This window comes from Haematobia irritans, chromosome 1 (assembly GCF_050003625.1).
Source record: "Haematobia irritans isolate KBUSLIRL chromosome 1, ASM5000362v1, whole genome shotgun sequence".
Taxonomy (NCBI): Eukaryota; Metazoa; Arthropoda; class Insecta; order Diptera; family Muscidae; genus Haematobia; species Haematobia irritans.
Window position 1 is genome coordinate 177,791,471 of NC_134397.1, and position 25,342 is coordinate 177,816,812.

General features: G+C 38.0%; 1 protein-coding gene across 1 annotated transcript; it reads left to right on the top strand.

Annotated features, from left to right (window-relative positions):
• The first annotated feature begins 11 nt into the window (after positions 1-11).
• LOC142242920 (sodium channel protein Nach-like) lies at positions 12-25,342 on the top strand. Its single transcript, XM_075314402.1, has 10 exons — positions 12-511; positions 5,794-5,997; positions 6,096-6,285; positions 14,840-14,967; positions 15,023-15,143; positions 15,204-15,353; positions 15,981-16,176; positions 16,308-16,473; positions 24,832-24,941; positions 25,048-25,342. Exons 1-10 carry the CDS (start codon positions 204-206, stop codon positions 25,221-25,223), a joined length of 1,749 nt encoding a protein of 582 aa, XP_075170517.1. The 5' UTR covers positions 12-203; the 3' UTR covers positions 25,224-25,342.

Below are 25,342 nucleotides of genomic sequence, written 5' to 3' on the forward strand. Positions count from 1 at the left end.
TGGATAGATTCCAGCGACGATACTATTTCCCTTTAGCGACTCAATTTCAATATCAAAACAATACGATAGGAAAAAAGAACAACAACGACAACAACATCAATACCTTCGATACCATTGGCACAGCATCCGTATAGCAAAAACAAAAAACACAAAAGCATCGAAAGGTGGGCCAAAATAACACGCGACTCGACGACTTAATAAACATGAAAATATATCCTTTGGTATGCCAAAACCAACATGGCCAGGAATCGTTAAAACAACCCCAAACTCCAATCAAACATCGACAAAAACATATGCAGAATGGTTTTTTTGCAAAGGAAACGGATGTTGCACTTGTGATGGGTCATGCTCCATGGTGGATACCCGCATTGGCATCAAACACAGCCGCAACGCCCAATGGCAAAACTGGGCGAAAATTTACATTCAATGAAGCTCTGAAAGATTTCCTGCAGAATTTTTCATTTCACTGTTATGCGAAATTAGTTGAACCTGGTCGGGGATATCAAGAAAAGTAAGTAACGTTATGCTACACTGGAAACAAAATCGCGTATCCGTTTCTAAAGGTGTTGTTTTGACTTTAATGATTTTGGAATTGATTGAGAATCATACACAGAAAAAATATAACCAACATATTTCCAATTAAAACATTGATTGAAGTTGAAAAGGTTATAAATTAATAAATTATTTGATACAATTAACTTTTCAATGAAGATAGTTAATTAAGTCAGTTATTGAAAATTTTTAATAAAAAAACAAGTAAGGAAAGTCTAAAGTCGGGCGGGGCCGACTATAATATACCCTGCACCACTTTGTAGATCTAAATTTTCGATACCATATCACATCCATCAAATGTGTTGGGGGCTATATATAAAGGTTTGTCCCAAGTACATACATTTAAATATCACTCGATCTGGACAGAATTTGATAGACTTCTACAAAATCTATAGACTTAAAATTTAAATCGGCTAATGCACTAGGGTGGAACACAATGTTAGTAAAAAAACCAGTAAGGAAAGTCTAAAGTCGGGCGGGGCCGACTATATTATACCCTGCACCACTTTGTAGATCTACATTTTCGATACCATATCCCATCCGTCAAATGTGTTGGGGGCTATATATAAAGGTTTGTCCCAAATACATAAATTTAAATATCACTCGATCTGGAAGAATTTGATAGAATTCTACAAAATCTATAGACTCAAAATTTAAGTCAGTTAATGCACTAGGGTGGAACACAATGTTAGTAAAAAAAATATGGGAAACGTTTAAATCTGAAGCAAGTTTAAGGAAACTTATTTATGATTTATCGCTCGATATATATGTATTAGAAGTTTAGGAAAATTAGAGTCATTTTTACAACTTTTCGACTAAGCAGTGGCGATTTTACAAGGAAAATGTTGGTATTTTGACCATTTTTGTCGAAATCAGAAAAACATATATATGGGAGCTATATCTAAATCTGAACCGATTTCAACCAAATTTGGCACGCATAGCAACAATGCTTATTCTCCTCCCTGTGCAAAATTTCAACTAAATCGGAGTTAAAAATTGGCCTCTGTGGACATATGAGTGTAAATCGGGCGAAAGCTATATGTGGGAGATATATCTAAATCTGAACCGATTTCAACCAAATTTGGCACGCATAGCTACAATGCTAATTCTACTCCCTGTGCAAAATTTCAACTAAATCGGAGTTAAAAATTGGCCTCTGTGGTCATATGAGTGTAAATCGGGCGAAAGCTATATATGGTAGATATATCCAAATCTGAACCGATTTCAACCAAATTTGGCACGCACAGTAACAATGCTAATTCTACTCCCTGTGCAAAATTTCAACTAAATCGGAGTTAAAAATTGGCCTCTGTGGTCATATGAGTGTAAATCGGGCGAAAGCTATATATGGGAGATATATCCAAATCTGAACCGATTTCAACCAAATTTGGCACGCATAGTAACAATGCTAATTCTACTCCCTGTGCAAAATTTCAACTAAATCGGAGTTAAAAATTGGCCTCTGTGGTCATATGAGTGTAAATCGGGCGAAAGCTATATATGGGAGATATATCCAAATCTGAACCGATTTCAACCAAATTTGGCACGCATAGCTACAATGCTAATTCTACTCCCTGTGCAAAATTTCAACTAAATCGGAGTTAAAAATTGGCCTCTGTGGTCATATGAGTGTAAATCGGGCGAAAGCTATATATTGGAGCTATATCTAAATCTGAACCGATTTTGCTGATATTTTGCAAGTTTTTCGAGACTCATAAAATATTCGGATGTACGGAATTTGAGGAAGATCGGTTGATATACACGCCAATTATGACCAGATCGGTGAAAAATATATATGGCAGCTATATCTAAATCTGAACCGATTTTTTCCAAAATCAATAGGGATCGTCTTTGAGCTGAAACAGGACCCTGTACCAAATTTTAGGACAATCGGACTTAAACTGCGAGCTGTACTTTGCACACAAAAATACATCAACAGACAGACAGACAGACAGACAGACAGACAGACAGACAGACAGACAGACGGACAGACAGACGGACAGACGGACAGACAGACGGACATCGCTAAATCGACTCAGAATTTAATTCTAAGCCGATCCGTATACTAAAGGTTGGTCTATGATTACTCCTTCTTGGCGTTACATACAAATGCACAAACTTATTACACCCTGTACCACAGTAGTGGTGAAGGGTATAATTAATTGATACAATTATTTTTTTTAATCAAACTCGGAAGACTAATTCAATTAAAAAAGTGAGAGCTAACTAAAAATGTAGTTACATTTTTAATGAACATATTAATTGTGCGCGCATTCGAGACTGTTGTTATACGAAGTACATTATTGTACTCTAGTACATGTAATGATATGTTTCTACTATTTTTTCTTTTTTGGACATTTTGGATTGTTTGAAGCTCATTCTTTGCAATATAAGAAAGCTTTACCAATATTGTCTAATAATTGAAAATAGTAGATCGTCCAATAAAGGGGGATGTGGAAATCCGAAACAGCTGTCTTCCCTTCCATTTTGGGCAACATTATTGCTCTTCCATAACATCATAAAAAAATGAGTAATGTTAGGCTCATATCAGAGAAAAGCGAGGACTTACACTTAAGATACATTTACGATGCTATTCACTTTTAATACTTTTTATACTGTTGCCAGATTACATTTTGATAAATCAACACAATTTCAACTTAATCAAAATAAAAACAAAAAGTAAATTAAGAAAGTGATTGAAAATTGTTACGTTTTTAAACATCTGTCACGACAGCATTGAATATTTTTGGAGATATCCTGGATAAACGAGTACTCTTTTAGTCCGTCACATGTTAGGTTATAGACCACCAATCCGTAGAAAAGGTATTGGTTTCCACTTAGACCAAACTGGACGATTGTGATTCCTTATACTCGTAGTTGGTTCTCTCCTCTTCGCCATCTATCATCCTCCGCCAGGATTGCTCCCATCATATTCAACAAACGAGTTTTCTAAGACTTACATCCAGAAACCTTCATGAAGGCAAGCGAAAAAGGAGCCCAGTATTTTATCTCTTCTAAATGATAATGCTTAACACTAGTACAGAAAAGTTTAGAAGTCGTCGGTTGCCTCCATGTCCAGACACCAACTACAAATATAATCAGTCATTAACCCAATGCTTACCATGTAACAGGTTGGCTGATAAGTCCCCGATCTGACACATAGAAGGCGTCGCTAGTATTAAATGCATATTATTTTTATACAGTACCAACCTTCAAATGATTCGTGTCAAAGTTTGACGTCTGTAAGTCAATTAGTTTGTGAGATTGAGCGTCTTTTGTGAAGCAACTTTTGTTATTGTGAAAAAATGGAAAAAAGGAATTTCGTGTTTTGATAAAATACTGTTTTCTGAAGGGGAAAAATACGGTGGAAGCAAAAACTTGGCTTGATAATGAGTTTCCGGACTCTGCCCCAGGGAAATCAACAATAATTGATTGGTATGCAAAATTCAAGCGTGGTGAAATGAGCAGGAAGGACGGTGAACGCAGTGGACGCCCGAAAGAGGTAGTTATCGATGAAAACATCAAAAAAATGGCCATTCAAATGATTTTGAATGGCCGTAAAATTAAGTTGATCGAGATAGCAGAGGCCTTAAAGATATCAAAGGAACGTGTTGGTCATATCATTCATCAATATTTGGATATGCGGAAGCTTTGTGCAAAATGGGTGCCGCACGAGCTCACATTTGACCAAAAACAACAACGTGTTGATGATTCTGAGCGGTGTTTGCAGCTGTTAACTCGTAATAAACCCGAGTTTTTCCGTCGATGTGTGACAATGGATGAAACATGGCTCCATCACTACACTCCTGAGTCCAATCGACAGTCGGCTGAGTGGACAGCGACCGGTGAACCGTCTCCGAAGCGTGGAAAGACTCAAAAGTCCGCTGGCAAAGTAATGGCATCTGTTTTTTGGGATGCGCATGGAATAATTTTTATCGATTATTTTGAGAAGGGAAAAACCATCAACAGTGACTGTTATATGGCGTTATTGGAGCGTTTGAAGGTCGAAATCGCGGCAAAACGGCCCCATATGAAGAAGAAAAAAGTGTTGTTCCACCAAGACAACGCACCGTGCCACAAGTCATTGAGAACGATGGCAAAAATTCATGAATTGGGCTTCGAATTGCTTCCCCACGCACAGTATTCTCCAGAACTGGCCCCCAGCGACTTTTTCTTGTTCTCAGACCTCAAAAGGATGCTCGCAGGGAAAAAATTTGGCTGCAATGAAGAGGTGATCGCCGAAACTGAGGCCTATTTTGAGGCAAAATCGAAGGAGTACTACCAAAATGGTATCAAAAAATTGGAAGGTCGTTATAATCGTTGTATCGCCCTTGAAGGGAAATATGTTGAATAATAGAAACGAATTTTGACAAAAAAATGTGTTTTTCTTTGTTAGACCGGGGTCTTGTCAGTCAACCTGTTATTGGCAATTTCACGCACTTTTATTCGTCGATCATTTAATACCATATTATGCACTTTGGCTACAATTTCTGTTGTTGTTGCCGTTTTTGGACCAACCCAATTTTTTTACTGTTGCATATGAAGGAGCACTTTCACCTAACACATTCACCATATCATTATGAATTTCTTGTCCCGATAAACTTTTTTTATGTAAATATTTAATGACAGCACGCATTTCGAATTTTTCCATTGTAAAAAAATTGCAGATGCGTCTTTTTTGAACACCTGTTTCTATATGAAGGAGTTGCCAGATCGAAACAAAATTTAACATGTTCATAACAGAGATGGAAGTTTCCAAAACACTTAACTGTTTCTGTTTATACCGCGCTTTTTGTGCTAGGCTAAGAAGTTTCCGAACTCGTACCTTCGATGTTATGTTCAGATTAGGCCTTTATTGATGCATGTCTGTCGATGAAGAATGTGATATCACCAAAATTAAAATTTTCACAAGTCTTAGAACAAATAAAAACCTCATTGGTCCGAAATTTCGTGTCCCAGAAAAGAAATTAATTTTGTGTGTGTGTGTGGGTTTGTTACGCTAAAAAAGCATTCGTATTTTTTCAGTGTAGGATCATACCAACAATGGTGGTCATTAAAAGCGAACTCTACTTAAACATATGTGGGTGTAATTAGCCCACATATGTGGGTGTAATTGCTTCGCTTGAAACAAGAACACACACCACATCTAGGGGGCTCTTTAAATTAACCTAAGCCTCCATATTTGCAGTTTCCTGCGCCATTTACTCCCATTCTACTAACTATTGCCTTTACTCCATTTAGGATATTTTGGTTGGTATTCCATGTTCTTGCATTGTCGGCCCTAATTATTTTCCTTTTGAATTACCACGGTAATGGGGATCGCTTGTTGACCACCTCCATATATGACCCATCGTTTCCTGTGAGTCGTGTTGGATTTCCGGCCATATCCGTTTGCCCCATCAATCACATTTCGAATGAATCGGCCAAACGCTATGCGGAAGAACTGTAAGCATTCATTTTTCTGTTTTGTAATTGATTGCAGATGCAAGAGTTTCCAGGATTGTGATCAAAGCGAATTACATTTTTTTTTTTGTATTTTACAGTAAGAGTAAAGATCCTAGAAATCGTAGTGTGGACCACTTTTATGAACTCATTAAATTTTTACATTTTATCTACTATGTAAGAGGTGATATGCCGGATGATGAAAAAGCATTGAAATTTCAACGATTTTTGGATAACTATGATCGCAAAGATGATGAATTGTTTTATAATACAAGACGTCGCATGACCATGGTAAGATTTGAGACTATTTATTTGTAATCTCTTTAAGTGTGGGTAACAGAACAGAAGCAGAATCTAAGTTGAGATAAGAGCATATGTTAGTGTATATCTAAGACTTTGGTTAGCATTTTAGTCTCTGAGACCTCGGTTTTAGCTCAATTACAAAATACCTTACTACAGTTCACACACTAAAGATTGGTTAGCTATTAAAATCACAGAGGGATTTGATTACTTCTCAATCACTGAGACTCAACCAATAACCCTTTGGTCTTATCGCCACTGTGTTGCATTGGTAGCATGCCGGTATCGACCAAACAACAAAAAACTTTTCATCGGGGTATTGTCCCCTCTCAGTAATGCCGGTGACATTTCTGAGTTTTTCAAAGCTTCTCTAAGTGGTTTTACCGTAATGTGAAACGCCATTCGGACTCGGCTATGAGGTCCCCTGTTGAGCTAAACATAGAAGCGGGCAGCATTCATTAATAAGAGAGAAGTTCTGCACTTGTGGTATCACAATGGAATGTCCTATCACAATTAACTCACATTCGCCAGGAAAATATTCGAGCGGAAGCATAAAAACATGTTCGTACATCCGCGTTGAATTTCTGACGCCAAAAAAAGGTCAAGGATACCAGAAGCAAATGTAATGAAACCTTTCAGAAGTGGACACTCATGGTCGCCTACATTTGTCCACATTTGGGAGGTATCCACTTATAAGAGGTTTCTTTTAATGGACTGATATACCAAAAGTCTCACAAAAACGGTCCACTTTTCAGATGTGTCCGGTATTTACAGTGTCCAAGTTTGAGAGATTTCAGTATGATTACAATGCTGAAGAATCGAGGATTGGGGAAAAGAGAGTACTGGCTGCAAGTTTGCTGGACCGAGACATCGAGATCCTATTCCGGAAGCCCGACCACAGAAGTGTGGGATACAACGGAATATAGTAACAGTATGGCATTGACAGCAATAACTGTCAAAAACTACAATTGGAATCCTATATCAACGTCTACTTGGACTAAACAAATGAGCTAAAAAACTAAGCAGACATATAAATCACAAAGCTTCCGGAGATACATAGAGCGATATCGTATTGTGCAACCGTCGGAAAGCCAACAAAAAAGTAAGGGGTGACCCAAGCATGGAAAATACTAAGGAACTGCTAAAGCAGAATAGAGCGACTGTCAGTGAGTAAGACTGCTAGAATCATTATCGAGCACCTAGACTAGAGGGCATATATGTGTCCAATAGGATCAGCTTAAAACGATATGTGTAAAGTCTGCTGTAATGAGAAGGATGCCTTGCAGTACTCCCTATATCACTGCCCGCATTCACAAGAAGTAGATCCTTCCACTTGGGGGAAGAGACAATTCAGAATGCGACCTAGTTTGGAAACATGTATTGGATTTGTAGTTCCTATAATAAGAGAAGAATACGATAAAAAGAGCAAAGTAGAGCGCATAACAAGTCGAATGCTTACTTAGGTGTACAAAAGCCAATATGATCAAAAAGAAACCTGGATTCTCTTCTCAACCTAACTACCCACCAAAAGAGGGTCGGCAAAAAAGTATTAAAATTTTTCTTTTTGAATCCAGAAGTTGTGCAAAATTGGCGCAAAGCGATGAGTTTTACATGGACTTGTCGTAGGACGGATGTCCACCATTTCAACAGCCGTTGCACAGAATTTACATCACTTCTTAAGGAGTGGTCCAAATTCAGTGTTTTGGATGTGAATTAAAAAAACATAAATTTTATAATTTTTTATTTGCATTTGAATTTTTAATGCATTTGGACGCCTCTCTGAAATGTTTGATTTCAAATATTTTTAAAAATTCACAATTTTTCTAGAATGGATTTAGAATTTTCTTTTACAAAATTTAAATAATTTGTACCATCTTCTTAATTATTACTCCGTATTTAAACTATTAAAAAAAAAAAACAAGTATATACGGCCGTAAGTTCGGCCTGGCCGAATCTTATGTACCCTCCACCATGGATTGCGTAGAAACTTCTACGAAAGAATGTCATCCACAATCGAATTACTTGGGTTGTGGTATCTTAAAACTTCTTAACATCGTTTTCTAAATTGTGAGTTAGTCCATACGTGGTTTATATTAGACAAAAAAGTTATGTATAGGTATGTATAGGGGGACGCTCTTATGGGGGCTATATACAATTATGAACTTGATATGGACCAATTTTTGTGTGATTGGGGATCGATTTATCTGAGGGCTATATATAACTATAGACCGATATGAACCTAGTTAGGCATGGTTGTTAACGGCCATATACTAGCACAATGTACCAAATTTCAACTGACTCGGATGAAATTTGCTCCTCCAAGAGGCTCCAAAACCAAATCTCGGGATCGGTTTATATGGGGGCTATATATGATTATGGACTGATATGGACCACTTTTGGCATGGTTGTTAAATATCATATACTACCACCACGTACCAAATTTCAACCAGATCGGATGAATTTTGCTTCTTCATAAGGCACCGGAGGTCAAATCTGGGGATCGGTTTATATGGGAGCTATATATAATTATGGACTGATATGAACCAATTCCTGCATTGTTGTTGAATACAATATACTAACATCACGTACCAAATTTCAACCGAATTGGATGAATTTTGCCCTTCCAAGGGGCTCCAGAGGTCAAATCTGGGGATCGGTTTATATGGGGCCTATATATAATTATGGACCGATTTCGACCAATTTTTGCATGGGTGTTTGAGGCCATATATTAACACCACGCACCAAATTTCAACTGAATCAGATTCGTTTTGGTCTTCCAAGAGGCTCCGGAGGTCAAATCTGGTAATCGGTTTATATGGCGGCTATATATAAATATGGACCGATGTTGACCAATTTTTGCATGGTCATTAGAGACCATATACTTACACCATGTACCAAATTTCAGCCGGATCGGATGAAATTTGCTTCTCTTAGAGGCTCCGAAAGCCAATTCGGGGGATCGGTTTATATGGGGGCTATATATAATTATCGACCGATGTGGACCAATTTTTGCATGGTTGTTAGAGACCATATACTAACACTATGTACCAAATTTCAGCCGGATCGGATGAAATTTGCTTCTCTTGGAGGCCTCGCAAGCCAAATTTGGGGCTCCGTTTATATGGGGGCTATACGTAAAAGTGGACCGATATGGCCCATTTGCAATACCATCTGACCTACATCAATAACAACTACTTGTGCCAAGTTTCAAGTCGATAGCTTGTTTCGTTCGGAAGTTAGCGTGATTTCAACAGACGGACGGACATGCTCAGAGCGACTCAGAATTTCACCACGACCCAGAATATATAAACTTTATGGGGTCTTAGAGCAATATTTCGATGTGTTACAAACGGAATGACAAAGTTAATATACCCCCATCCTATGGTGGAGGGTATAAAAATAAAGTTACTCATTAAAAATATGAGGAAAGTGAGTTATAAAACAATGAACGAAAATAAACTAACCGTGTATTTAAAATAAAGAACATCTTTGGGAGGACATTTTTCGAAGTGCTTTTAAAGTTGTGCCTCTACAACAACTTTCAAATTTTTTGCTGGGTATAGGATCTAACCAGTGGCACATTTATATTGGCACCATGTAATGTGAATTTCTGCAAATGAAACTAAACGTCTCAATGACTGAACTTGGGATTGATCTCCGGGAATGGACCATTTATTAAGTCTCAATTATTGAACTGAAAACCAAAGTCTCAGTAAATGGGTTGGAGATTGAAGTCTCTGTGATTACATTTCAGATTTAAGTCTCAGTGATAGATCTGCAGACCTATGTCTCAGTGAATGAAATCTGAGTCACTACAATCATCAAAGGCTCCGTGACTGCACTGGAGATTTTGGACTCAGTAAGTTTTGCTACATACTAAAAATTCAATAATTTAATTATATATTGCATACATAAGGCTCAATTATTGAACTGAAAACAAAAGTCTTAGTTATGTACTGGGGATTGAAATCTCTGTGATTAAACTGTAGATCGTATCCTCAATGAACGAACTGGGATTTTGACTCTCACTACTCAAACCGCAGATTGAAGTCTAAGTGATTAAGCCGTAAACCTAAGTCCCAGTGAATGGACCATGAACTGAATACCAAAGTTTGTGTGAATGAACTGGAGATTGAAGTCTCTGCGACTAAAGTCCAAAGTCTAACTGATAGATCTGCAGACCGATGAATTGGAGGATTGAAGTTTGAGTCAATTCAATCATCAAAGTCTGCATCATTGCACAGGAGACTGATGTCTTAGTGAGTTTTGCTACAGACTAAAATCTAAATAAATGAACTGAAGGATTGAAGTTTCGGTGATTGTGTGGCAGACCAAAGTTAACAACAAAAGTCTTAGTTATGTACTGGGGTTTGAGGTCTCTGTGATTAAATTGTAGATTGGATCATCAGTGAATGAACTGGGGATAGGAGTCACAGTGCTCAAACAGCAGATTGAAGTCCAAGTGATTACACCGTAGACCCAAGTTTTGTCGAATGGAGTGAAGTCATTGAAATGAAGACCAAAGTCTCACTGGATGAACTGGAAATTGAAGGCTCTGTCATTGAATTCAATCAAAGCCTCCATGATTCCACTGAACTGAAGTCTAAGTGTATTTGCTACAGACTAAAGTCTCAGTGATGGAACTGCACATTGCATACTTAGATGTCAGTGGTTGAACTGAAACCAGAAATCTTAGTGATGTTCTGTGGATTTAGAACTCAGTCCAGACTGAACTCTCATTGATAGAAATGGACAATTGAAGTCTGAGTCAATTCAATAATCAAAGCCTCCCTGATTCCACTAGACTGAAGTCTAAGTGTATTTTGCTACAGACTAAAGTCTCAGTGATTGAACTGCAAACAGAAATCATAGTTATGTACTGGAGATTGAGGTCTCTATGATTAAACTATACATCATAGTCTCACAGAATTGACGTCTCAGTGCTCGATTGAAGTCTTTATCCGCCGGGTCCAAACAGCGATTCACATTATATGTGAAACTTATCAAGAAACTCGAAAATACACAAAAATATAACCAACCATAATGAATAACAAGTATATAAGGCCGTAAGTTCGGCCAGGCCGAATCTTATGTACCCTCCACCATTAATTGCGTAGAAACTTCTACGAAAGACTGTCATCCACAATCGAATTACTTGGGTTGTGGTATCTTAAAACTTCTTAACATCGTTTTCTAAATTGTAAGTTAGTCCATACGTGGTATATATTAGACAAAAAAGGTATGTGTAGGTAAGTCTACAAATAATTACGAATCGATATGGACTTTTGCACGGTACGTAGAGAGCCAGAATTGAATATGGGGGTCGCTTATATGGGGGCTATATACAATTATGAACTTTATATGGACCAATTTTTGTGTGATTGTGGATCGATTTATCTGAGGGCTATGTTATATATAACTATATACTACACTATATGGACCTAGTTATGGCATGGTTGTTAACGGCCATATACTAGCACAATGTACCAAATTTCAACTGACTCTGATGAAATTTGCTCCTCCAAGAGGCTCCAAACCCAAATCTCGCGATCGGTTTATATGGGGGCTGATTATGGACTGATATGGACCACTTTTGGCATGTTTGTTAAATATCATATACTACCACAACGTACCAAATTTCAACCAGATCGGATGAATTTTGCTTCTCCAAAAGGCACCTGAGGTCAAATCTGGGGATCGGTTTATATGGGGCTAAATATAATTATGGACAGATTTCGACCAATTTTTGCATGGGTGTTTAAGGCCATATATTTACACCACGTACCAAATTTCAACCGAATCGGATGAATTTTGCTCTTCCAAGGAGCTCCGGAGGTCAAATCTGGGGATCGGTTTATAAGGGGCTATATATAATTATGGACCGATTTCGACCAATTTTTGCATGGGTGTTTGAGGCCATATATTTACACCACGTACCAAATTTCAACTGAATCAGATGAATTTTGGTCTTCCAAGAGGCTCCGGAGGTCAAATCTGGTGATCGGTTTATATGCATGGTCATTAGAGACCATACACTAACACCATGTACCAAATTTCAGCCGGATCGGATGAAATTTGCTTCTCTTAGAGGCTCCGCAAGCCAAATCAGGGGATCGGTTTATATGGGGCTATATATAATTATGGACCGATGTGGACCAATTTTTGCATGGTTGATAGAGACCATATACTAACACCATGTACCAAATTTCAGCGGGATCGGATGAAATTTCCTTCTCTTAGAGGGTCCGCAAGCCAACTTTGGGGGTCCGTTTATATGGGGGCTATGCGTAAAAGTGGACTGATATGGCCCATTTGCAATACCATCCGATCTACATCAATAACAACTACTTGTCCCTAGTTTCAAGTCGATAGCTTGTTTCGTTCGGAAGTTAGCGTGATTTCAACAGACGGACGGACGGACATGCTCAGATCGACTCAGAATTTCACCACGACCCAGAATATATATACTTTAAAGGGTGATACGGTCAACATTTGGTCAAGGGAAAACGCGTGTAAATCGGTGAAATCGTTTATTTAAAAAATCAAATTAAATTTCTTTTTCAAGTTCAATTAGTATACAATTCAGGAAAAATATTCAGTTAGGCTTTCGCTTTTCCAAATCCGAATTGCCGAGCCTCACGCTTGACACCTGCCATCAGATTTTGTACAGCCACCTTGTCCACCTTCTTCGCCGCAGAAAGCCAGTTTGCCTTGAACTGCTGCTCGTCCTTAGCAGTTTTTTTGGTCTTCTTTAGGTTCCGCTTGACAATAGCCCAGCATTTCTCAATTGGGCGGAGCTCTGGCGTGTTGGGAAGGTTTTTGTCCTTGGGAACCACCTGCACGTTGTTGGCGGCGTACCACTCCATGGCCTTTTTACCGTAATGGCAAGATGCCAAATCCGGCCAAAACAGTACGGAACAACCGTGTTTCTTCAGGAAAGGCAGCAGACGTTTATTCAAACACTCTTTCACGTAAATTTCTTGGTTGACAGTCCCGGAAGCTATGAAAATGCTGCTTTTCAAGCCACAGGTACAGATGGCTTGCCAAACCAGATATTTCTTTGCGAACTTTGACAGTTTTATGTGCTTGAAAATATCTGCTACCTTTCCCCTTCCTTTTGCCGTATAAAACTCCTGTCCCGGAAGCTGCTTGTAGTCGGCTTTGACGTAGGTTTCGTCGTCCATTACCACGCAGTCAAACTTCGTCAGCATCGTCGTGTACAGCCTCCGGGATCGCGCTTTGGCCGTCGTATTTTGTTTATCATCGCAATTTGGAGTCACTACCTTCTTGTAAGTCGATAGTCCGGCTCGTTTTTTGGCTCGATGCACGGTTGTAGACGATACACCCAGCTTATTTGCGGCATCTCGGAGAGAGACGTTAGGGTTTCGCTTGAAGCTACCGGCAACTCTCTTTGTCGTCTCAGCGGCTTCCGGTTTTCGATTTCCCCCCGATCCAGACTTCCTGGCTGTCGACAAACGTTCCCCAAACACTTTAATTACATTTGTAACGGTTGATTTGGCAACTTTTAGCTATTTTGCCATCTTTGCGTGCGAGTAGCTCGGATTTTCGCGATGCGCGAGCAAAATTTTGATACGCTGCTCTTCTTGCATGGACGGCATTTTGACAACTGAAGAGTGAATTCCAAAATCAAAATAGGAGCAACATTCTACACACACACCTTCAAAATGAGGGGTGTTCAGGTTTTTTAAATGCAAAATTGAAAGAAATACGTCAAGTTTATATTAACCAAATTTTGACCGTATCACCCTTTATGGGGTCTTAGCGCAATATTTCGTTGTGTTACAAACGGAATGACAAAGTTAATATACCCCCTTCCTATGGTGGAGGGTATAAAAATAAAACACTGCTAAAACACTTTTTAGTGTCGAGCCAAAAATGGGATTTAACCCATCATCCTGTGCTGATTTCTCTGTGCATGAGATATCAATTAACGTTAAAATTCCCTTGAGATTCAAAAAGGCCCCATTCGCTGAACTTTTTCTAAATTAGTATCCAGTCATCCGGACCTCAAGTGGACTTAGGTTAAGACCTTCGTGTAGTATTTCCTGGTACTATTTAGTTCCTCAGATCACCATGGTGGTCATAGTTTTCCCATTGTATTATTCTTGGACATGCTGTTTTAAGCGAGAAGCCTCTGCAATCGAGTGTACCAACGAAATTGTCAAAATGCTTTAGCGCAATGACTTCTACTACGCAACAGTAATCGCAAGCACTTTTCCCGTGCAACAGTATTTCAATTGCAGCACCAACAAGGGCAACCCGATGATGAGACACCTCCTTATAGCCGAGTTCAAACCAGTGATGACAGATTCAGGGCTTTTTTACGAAATGTTTGTGTTGGGGACTTGGTAATGTGAGGGGGAAATTTGTTTTTGTTTTTCACTTTTCGAGGAAGTTAAATTGGTGATTTTAGGATAGGAAGTGGTCTTCACTAGTCATAAAAAAATTTTTGCATATCTGAAATGCCCAGAAATGTCATTGCCCACCCATCCTTTTTATAATTTGCCTCTCCGTTCCATTCTAGCTAACTCCAAGCTGTCGTACACTTCTCAAACGTTGTCGATTAGCGGGTAAAGAATTTGATTGCTTCGAAGAATTTACAGAAACGTTTACTTCAAAAGGTTTATGCTGCACATTTAATCATAATCGGAAGTAAGAGATTATTTTAATCTGATGGCTTACTTTAATTAAAAAGAAACACCTCTAGATATTCTAGTGAACGTACATTTCACAATCGATTTTTCGGACCAGATATGGGATTGGTTATATTACTCAATGCCTCACATGCCGATGATTTTATTCCATCAGTGAGTGTGGATAGTTTCGAGGTATACATTTCCAAGAAATTATTTCACAAGCAGTTGTTTAATTTTTTCACTCAATTTCAGATTCTTCTGCATAGTCCTCGCATATGGGCGGATCCATCTTCTGGCAGTGTAGAAGAACGTCTTATACAAAACGGCACCGATACATATATGGCTATAAAGCCACGAATTTTCCAAACCGTCGAAGAAGTGAGATATTTAAAACCGAAAGTGGTAAGTAAATACGGCCGAATCATATGTACCCTGAACCATGGATTGCGGATTCTACTAAAGACTGTCATCCACAATCGAATTACTTGGGTTGTGGTAACATATATCCCAGAAAAAAATGGAGCACTATTTCAGCAGGATTGTAAGGGAGAGAAGCAGTACCAACTGCTTACAAAACAACCGAATAAGGGCTGATTTTTGTGGACGATGTCCCGATTTAGAGCAGCTTATACATAGCGCTGATATAATTGTTCATTTTAATCTAGAGTTTCCTATTTTATAGTCAAATGTGGGGATCGGATTCTATGGGGGCTATATATGTTTATACCCAGCAAAAAATACTTCAGCAGTAATAGATGCATGAAAGGTAGTGCTGTTTTCCTTCACGCCAGCAATGCTATACTCAAGATTATATATCACTTCTGAGCAATATTCCTATTAAAATGAGCACTTATATCAGCGATATGTTGAAGCTGCTATAAATCGAGACATCGCCCACAAAAATCAGCACTGATTCGGTTGTTTTCTAAGCAGTTGGTACTGCCTCTGCTGAAATAGTGCTCCATATTTTGCTGGGTATGGACCTATATAGACTAAGTTTTTTACCAATGCATTTCTCTATTCCTCCAGAGAAACTGTCTCTACCACGATGAAGTACCAGAACAATTTGGCGATTCTTATACCTTCAGTAATTGCATTTCATATTGTCGAGCACGCAGCATTGTTGTATTGTGCCAATGTCTACCCTTTATGAATAATATGAACCTATCTTCAAATGTGGCCTATTGCAGCTTGGAGCATAAAGAATGCCTAATGCGTTACGACTGTAAGTAAATGTAAATCAAGACATATGAATCAAGCGAAATTCTAATCTTAATGCCAAACGTGATAACATGTTATTATATGCATAAGAGCTTCATTATATGAAAAAATTGCATCTTCTTTTTTTATTCTCAGTTAAATGGTATAATGTTATAACCCAACGGAAAAATATCCGTGGCCTCGAACGTGAAATGGAAGACTCATTGTATTGTCCAGATTGTTTGCCTAGCTGTACAGAAATTGATTATAGTGTAACACTAATGGAGTTGCCATTAAATAGCTACAATATGAAATCTTTTCCGTAAGTATGACAATATGTTTTGTAAGTATCAACCAAAAAGGAAGGAAAGAAGATGAAAATACGGTCGAAATTCCAAATTTTAAATATCCACCACAATGGATCGCATACAAAATATTTCCCTGCAAATACATTTTTGCAACATCTGGGTCTACTAAGTTGCTATCATTTCTCAACAGCTTATCTGACCGCTGACAGACCTATTTCAATTCATTTTAATATTTACTAGCTCTTAAAAAAATCATTTTTATCTATTTCATTCAGAAATAAAGTTAGTCGTGTTGGCTGTCGAATGTAACCCCGAGAATCTTGGGGTAATTTATGGTCGGAATCGTTTCGCCATTGACACTAATATTCAACTGCCTGCGTACTTCTACCGTCCATGTAGTGAATAATGTGGATGAGGATATGGTGGCGGATATTCTCACATTTCTCAATGTGAAATAACTGGTAAGATTAGTAAGGTAGACTCTTAATCGATCGCAGATGTCATCAGCATTGGTCCCGGATGCAATGATTCTGTGGATTGTGGAATGGAGGATAGGTAGAGGTTAAACAGTGTCTTTTTCATTCTACGGGGTCTTGACTTCCTATCCCTAAATTCCGTACATACGATTAGCGCCCGCACAGATAATCAGTAATCCATCGCGTGGTTCATGCCGGTAGGGACGTGTTTTCAATGGGCTCGAATAGCCATAGACATTCCAACCCCAGCAAAAAAAATGGAGCACTATTTTAGCAGCATTGTAAGGGAAGAGGCAGTACCAACTGCTTACAAAACAATCGAATCAGCGCTGATTTTTGTGGGCGATGTCCCGATTTAGAGCAGTTTCTACATAGCGCTGATATAATTGCTCATTTTAATAGAAATATTGCTCAGAAGTGATATATAATCTTGAGTATAGCATTGTTGGCGTGAAGGAAAACAGCACTACCTTTCATGCATCTATACTGCATGAAGTGGTTGCAATAACGTAAACGAATTATCATAAACTAAAAGGTTGGCTGATAAGTCCCCGGTCTAACAAAGAAAAACACATTTTTTGTCAAAATTCGTTTTTATTATTCAACATAGTTCCCTTCAAGAGCTATACAACGATTATAACAACCTTACAATTTTTGATACCATTTTAGTAGTACTCCTTCGGTTTTGCCTAAAAAAAAAGGCCTCAGTTTCGGCGATCACCTCTTCATTGCAGCCAAATTTTCTCCCTGCGAGCATCCTTTTGAGGTCTGAGAACAAGAAAAAGTCACTGGCGACCAGATCTGGAGAATACGGTGGGTGGGGAAGCAATTCGAAGCCCAATTCATGAATTTTTGCCATCGTTCTCAATGACGTTGTCTTGGTGGAACAACACTTTTTGCTTCTTCATATGGGGCCGAGATTTTGCCGCGATTTCGACCTTCTAACGCTCCAATAACGCCATATAACAGTCACTGTTGATGGTTTTTCCCTTCTCAAGATAATCGATAAAAATTATTCCATGCGCATCCCAAAAAATAGAGGCCATTACTTTGCCAGAGGACTTTTGAGTCTTTCCACGCTTCGGGGACGGTTCACCGGTCGCTGTCCACTCAGCCGACTGTCGATTGGACTCAGGAGTGTAGTGATGGAGCCATGTTTTATCCATTGTCACATATCGACGGAAAAACTCGGGTGTATTACGAGTTAACAGCTGCAAACACCGCTCAGAATCATCAACACGTTGTTGTTTTTGGTCAAATGTGAGCTCGTGCGGCACCCATTTTGCACAGAGCTTCCGCATATCCAAATATTGATAAATGATATGACCAACACGTTCCTTTGATATCTTTAAGGCCTCTGCTATCTCGATCAACTTCATTTTACGGTTATTCAAAATCATTTTGTGGATTTTGTTGATGTTTTCGTCGGTAACCACCTCTTTCGGGCGTCCACTGCGTTCACCGTCCTCCGTGCTCATTTCACCACGCTTGCATTTCGCATACCAATCAATTATTGTTGATTTCTCTGGGGCAGAGTCCGGAAACTCATTATCAAGCCAAGTTTTTGCTTCCACTGTATTTTTTCCCTTCAGAAAACAGTATTTTATCAAAACACGAAATTCCTTTTCTCCATTTTTTTTCACAATAACAAAAGTTGCTTCACAAAAGACGCTTTATCCCACAAACTAATTGACTTACAGACGTCAAATTTTGACATAAATCATTTGAAGGTTGGTACTATATAAAAATAATATGCATTTAATACTAGCGACGCCATCTATGTGTCAGACCGGGGACTTTTCAGCCAACCTGTTAGTTTGATTACTCATTTACGTTATTGCCACCGATTCATGCAGTGTGGATGCACTGCCTACTTTATTGTAGACCAAAAAGCGCAACTAAACTCTTACTGCTAAAGTTTTTTTTTCTGGGACAGGACCCCGCACCTTCGCACTCAAACATGTATGAATTACAACGGAGGGTCCTCGCTTCATTCACCCAGAAAAAAGTGACCCCTTCTTTAAGTTAAAATGAACTCATTGTGAAGAAAGTTGAACTTCGTATAGCGCCAAAGACATTTTTATTTGTTTGAACGATGTGATTTTCGTAGAAATTAGGAATAATGCATTCCATATATTAGTTAACATTTTCCTATATTTATATACCACTATACTACAGAATGAAAAAATTTAACTAATTTGAATTCATATATGGAATGATTTTATTGAAATTTTTTCATTCATTTCGACAAATCTTACACATTTGTGGTAAAACTTTTACTTCATAATTAGAACTGCTTACCTTCGTTTTTAAATACAATTTTATTTATTTCTATAAGCAATTTTATCTTCAATAAAAGACATGTTTTATTAATATATTGAATATATTAATTAAGAATCAACAGAATCGAATCTCTTTGAAATATTAGTTTATTATTCCACTATTTCCAATTTGATATTATCAACTGTAAAACTCACTTTTTCTTCTTCTTGTACTTTTCACTTTTAATAAGTTGCTGCCCAACGATTTTTTCCTCCTTTTACAATTTCAATACCTACAAATATAAAAAATCATAAAACATTTTTGTTGCAAAAGGTTAGCGTCACTGAATATTACCTGATAATTGAAGATTCCAAAATGAAGACAAATGAAAGGGTTGTTATTCTGCTGGTGTTTTCTTTATACACTATCACGAACATTGATAGATTTATTTAAAAAAACGAAAATTTTTCTCACTAATTTAAAATAACAAATATTTTATTTGTTATTTATTATATTATTTTACCATATTATTTTTTAACAATCTCTCCGTATACCAAAACAACGCGATTCCAACTATAAAACAACCGACGCGCAAATATATCGATTACACCCACGCGCAAACACATCGATTACGATGACAGGTATCGATTACAGGTAGACAATAGAAATTTAGGAAAATTTCCTATATTCTAACAAGTGTGTTTCCTTAAGTTTTGAAAGGATTGCATACTTCTTAGTACGAATGAACTAAAATATTTTTCTATGCCAAGTGTTGTTCGTATGTATGAAAAACTTTCTATTATAAAGGAAGTCGCAGTTATCATTTTATAAGAAATTTTACTAATTTTGAAGAAACTTGGTTTTAGTTCGGTTTTTGTTTATTTTTACGAATGCTTTGTTATCGGTGAATAAAATTTTCTTTTTCAGTAGTAAATTCTTATACCCAGCGAAGAAAATAGTATGAGTAAAATTCCATGCCTTATTCTAGTTAATGAACTATTCCTAACTGCTTACAATTTAGGATTTTTTTACTGAAACGAGTAAATTTTATTATTTTTCACAAAAATTTACCTTAATGGAAATAAAATGGATAAACTATATTGATGAAAATTTTTTCCTTTAGTTTCGAAGGCACTTTTTTCTGGGTGTTTCTAAGGAAACGATGATTACCAATATCTCCAGCTATCAACCTATCAGAGGAACCTGAGGAATCCGATGATGATATGGGCTTCGCTCTCTTCGATTAAATGGACAATACGAGTATGTTTGTTTTTAGCAATATCTTTTTGGACTTTTCGCCTGTGGTATTTTGTTGGCACTAAGAATTACTAGTGTCGATCATACCAAGACTGGCCTTCGCGGGAAATAGACCAAAATACCGCAGAGCCAATATCGTACAGTCAGTGATGACTTAGTCGCCAATTCGAACTTATCTCCACGGATTCTAAAAGTCGATGTTATTTTCGAAATTTATTGCTTTGCAACAATAAATTAAAAAATGGAAAAACAGAGCGCTTTACTTTTTTGCATTATATAGCATCCCCATGGGTATAAAGAAAATAATTGTACGAACTGTGAATAAATTTCCCAAACTTATGTCGTTTGTATAAAATAACGGTGGCCCCACAAACAAAGAGAAATAGCTAAAAAATAATCTAAAATGATTGCACGCAAGCCAAGGTTAGGTTAAAGTGGCAGCCCGATTTAGTATCAGGCTCACTTAGACTAATCAGTCCATTATGATACTACAATAACTAAAAATACCTATTACATATGGACCCTTCTAGTTTTAACCGATGAATCTTCTCCATTATTTTCTTCTGCTAAACCAACCAGATTGTTTAAAAAACAGATTGCTTACGTTAACGTTTTCCAGGTCCGCCAGTAATCTAAAGCTATATGTACAAAAATTCGCTAACACAAGAGGTGTTTAATTGGTTCCTTTTCCTTAGCATCATGACAGTAGTCATTATACTTCGCACCAATAGTTTTTGCAAAATGGCCTATCTCGCAGCGACCCGTTATAGCAGATATCAGGAATGATATCTGAGTCTTGAGAACACTAGCATATCTAGTGTGCGGTTTAAGTTTACATGGGGCTTCGTGTCTTTACAACCCTTGCAATTCTCCCATCGAACATTCCTTCTCTACATCACCATCATAACAGCCTTCTTACGCAGTAAGAGCTTGCTGGTAGCCAGAGGCTTACCAACAGATTCTAGTTCCCCTGGAATAAGTAAGGTAGTTCCTAGCCTTGCTAACTCATCCCCTTCGCAGTTTCCCGGTATATTCCTATAGCCAGGCACCCATATTAGGTCAATATTGTACTGCTCAGCCATCTCGTTGAGAGATTTGCGGCAGTCGATGGCCGTTTTCGTGTTAAGGAACACAGAGTCCAAGGATTTTAGTGCAGGTTGACGGTTTGAGTATGTATTAATGGCAACATTTGTTGGAACATTACTTCTCAGTCAATTCGCTACCTCTCTTATTGCTAATATTTCAGCCTGAAAAACACTATAGTGATTTGGTAATCTTTTCGCTATTCGAAGTTCCAGGTCTTTAGAATATACTCCTAAACCCACCCACTTGCTCATCAAATTTGGAGCCATCAGTGTAAAAATCTATATAATGTTTATTCCCTGAGGACTGTGTGCACAACGCCTCTCTGTTGGGAATTAGAATTTCAAACTTTTTGTCGAAAAGTGGTTTCGCCAGAGTGTAATCCACTACGTTTGGCACATCCGTTTGGACCGAACTGTGACCGTACCTTCTTTCCAACCACAGCGATAGCTTGAGCAACCGCACAGCCGTTGTTGCAGCTGAATGTTTGGCCAAAATGTCTAAAGGCAATAGATGCAGCACGACATTAAGGGAGTCTGTTCCTATCTTACTGAATGCACCTGAGATACACAAGCACGCCATACGCTGAACTTTGTCTAAACTTGTCGGCTGGTGAAGTGCCGGCCACCAGACTACAACACCATATAGCATTATAGGTCTAACCACTGCCGTGTATAGCCAATGTACAATTTTTGGTTTTAGTCCCCACTTTTTCCCTATTGCCTTTTTGCACGAGTACAAAGCTACCGTGGCTTTTCTCGCCCTTTCTTCAATATTAAGCTTAAAGTTCAGCTTCCTGTCCAAAAAAAAACCCAACGTATTTTGCACACTCACCAAAGGGAATTCCAATCATCTCTAAGGATATGGACCAGAGAACCCAAACCGGTGTGGATTTATATCTACCCAAAATACCTGTGTCGAAGGGAGTATGATAACTATCCATACTGACACTTATCCTACTCATATAAAGCTATACTCCACTCTTCTGAAAATAGATAAGACACACAACGCATTTACTATTTCATACGATGAGCAACAGTTGTGTTGACACTCGTTCTTATTATCGTCCATATTATGGACTTAACCTTGGGAATTTTGCAGTACATGACTAGTTCAGTCTTTGCAGAATTTACCACAAGACCATTCTCTTTCGCCCATTTTCCAGTCATTCGGAGGGCTCTTTGTATAATATCTCTAATTGTGGATGGGAATTTTCCCCTGACTGCTAGAGCCACATCATCTGCATATGCCACCACCTTTATCCTTTCTTTTTCTTGGGAAACCAGAAGGTTGTTTATGACAACATTCCAAATAAAAGGTGATAAGCCAAGATCAGGACAAATTCAATCAAAATTATTATTGTAATTGCAGAAAAATAGGTTGAAGAATATACCGCTGTCAATATTCAAATCGTATTCATACGTATTCGAATGAAAAACAAGTATATACAGCCGTAAGCTTCGGCCAAGACGAAGCTTATGTATCCTCCACCATGGATTGCGTAGAAACTTCTACTAAAGACTGTCATCCACAATCGAATTACTTGGGTTGCGGTAACACTTGCCGATGGCACGGTATCTCAAAACTTCCTAACACCGTCTTCTAAATAGTAAGTTAGTTCATATGTGGTATATATTAGACAAAAAAGGTATATATACTTAAGTCTGCAAATAATTACGAACCGATATGGACTTTTGCGCGGTAATTATAAAGCCGGAATCGCAAAATGGGACTCGCTTTATATGGGGGCTTTGTACAATTATGAACCGATATGGACCAATTTTTGTGTGATTGGGGATCGGTTTATCTGAGAGCTATATATAACTATAGACCGATATGGACCTAGTTTGGCATGGTTGTTAGCGGCCATATACTAGCGCAATGTGCCAAATTTCAACCAGATCGGATGAATTTTGCATTTCCAAAAGGCACCGGAGGTCAAATCTGGTGATCGGTTTATATGGGGGCTATATATAATTATGCATATCGGACCAATTCCTGCATGGATGTTAGAGACCATATACTAACACCACGTATCAAATTTCAACCGAATCGGATGAATTTTGCTCCTCCAAGAGGCTCCGGAGGTCAAATCTGGGGATGGGGGCTATATATAATTATGGACCGATATGGACCAATTCATGCATGGTTGTTAGAGACCATATACTAACACCACGTACGAAATTTCAACCGAATCGGATGAATTTTGCTCTTTCAAGAGGCTCCGGAGGTGAAATCTGGGGATCGGTTTATATGGGGGCTATATATAATTATGGACCGATGTGGACCAATTTTTTCATGGTTATTAGAGACCATATACTAACACCACCTGCCAAATTTCAGCCAAATCGGATGAAATATGCTTCTCTTAGAGGCTCCGCAAGCCAAAATTGGGAGTCCGTTTATATGGGGGCTATACGTAAAAGTGGGCCGCTATGGCCCATTTGCAATACCGTCCGACCTACCTCAATAACAACTACTTGTGCCAAGTTTCAAGTCAATAGCTTGTTTCGTTCGGAAGTTAGCGTTAATTCAACAGACGGACGGACATGCTTAGATCGACTCAGAATTTCACCACGAACCAGAATATATATACTTTATGGGGTCTTAGAGCAATATTTCGATGTGTTACTATGGTGGAGGGTATAAAAAATAAATTTTCTTTTTGCAGAAAAAGATCAGCATGGTATGTAATTGGTGCTTCGCCACTTGAGAATATTTTAAAATATATTTTTTTCTGAAAACGGAAAACCGCAAAACGTATCCTTATTTGGTGTTCTTTAAGCGGATAGCAACGGAAATTCGTCTAGGTTAGATATAGTGGCCCGATATTTTCGATTCTGTTGTGATGCCACAGTGGTGAACTTCTCTTATCACTGAGTGCTGCACGATTCCATGTTTATCCCCTTTTTATAGCCAAGTCCGAAACCACTTAGAGAAGCTTTAAAACGCTCGGAAATTTTACTGAGAGGGTACAATCTATCACTATTCGGTGGAAGCAGGGATGGAACACACGATCCTTTGTATGCAAGCCGAGCTATTATATTTGATCCACGGTTTGATGGGATTTACAATTGTTGTGGTCTCTTCCATATATAAGTTCTCTCTTTAAGAAATCTCTTATAATTCAGTTGGAAATTTTTAATAATTAAATTCAAGAGTAAACCCACTGCCTCCAACATCTGAAAGTTCTGAACTCTGTGGCCAATAAAATTTTTATTTTCCCATTTATTTACATATACTTAAAATACTTTCCCAAAATTTTAATATCACTATCTTATGTTTTTTTTTTAGCGACACGAAAGAAAATCTTACCGATTTGTCTGTGGTTCATGTTTACTTTGGTGTATCCTATGCTGTTTATTATCAACGATTCCTAATAAATTCATGGTTTGAAACATTCAGTAAGGATTTTTCTTATTCCCCCTTGAGCGCTCCTCTATTTAAAGTATCAATTAGCTTTTTTGTTTTGTTACTAACATAATTACTATTTTACAAAAAAAATTGCAGGCTATGTTGGCAACATTTGTGGAATTATTGCAGGCTTCTCATTAATTGGCATTGGAGAGGTGGTGTTTTTTGTTCTTCAACAAATATTCCTGGCATTTCGAAATGAACAACGAAATACTGAAAGGGGAAATCATAGAAAGGGGGAGAAAGAAAAACATTTGATAATTTTACCCTAAAGGTTGGCAAAAACAAATCAGAACTACATAATTTTTTTTCATCAAATTAAATAAAATATTTATGGAAATTATTCATTCGATGTTGTCCTGCACTCCAATCATGACATTTATGTTGTTAA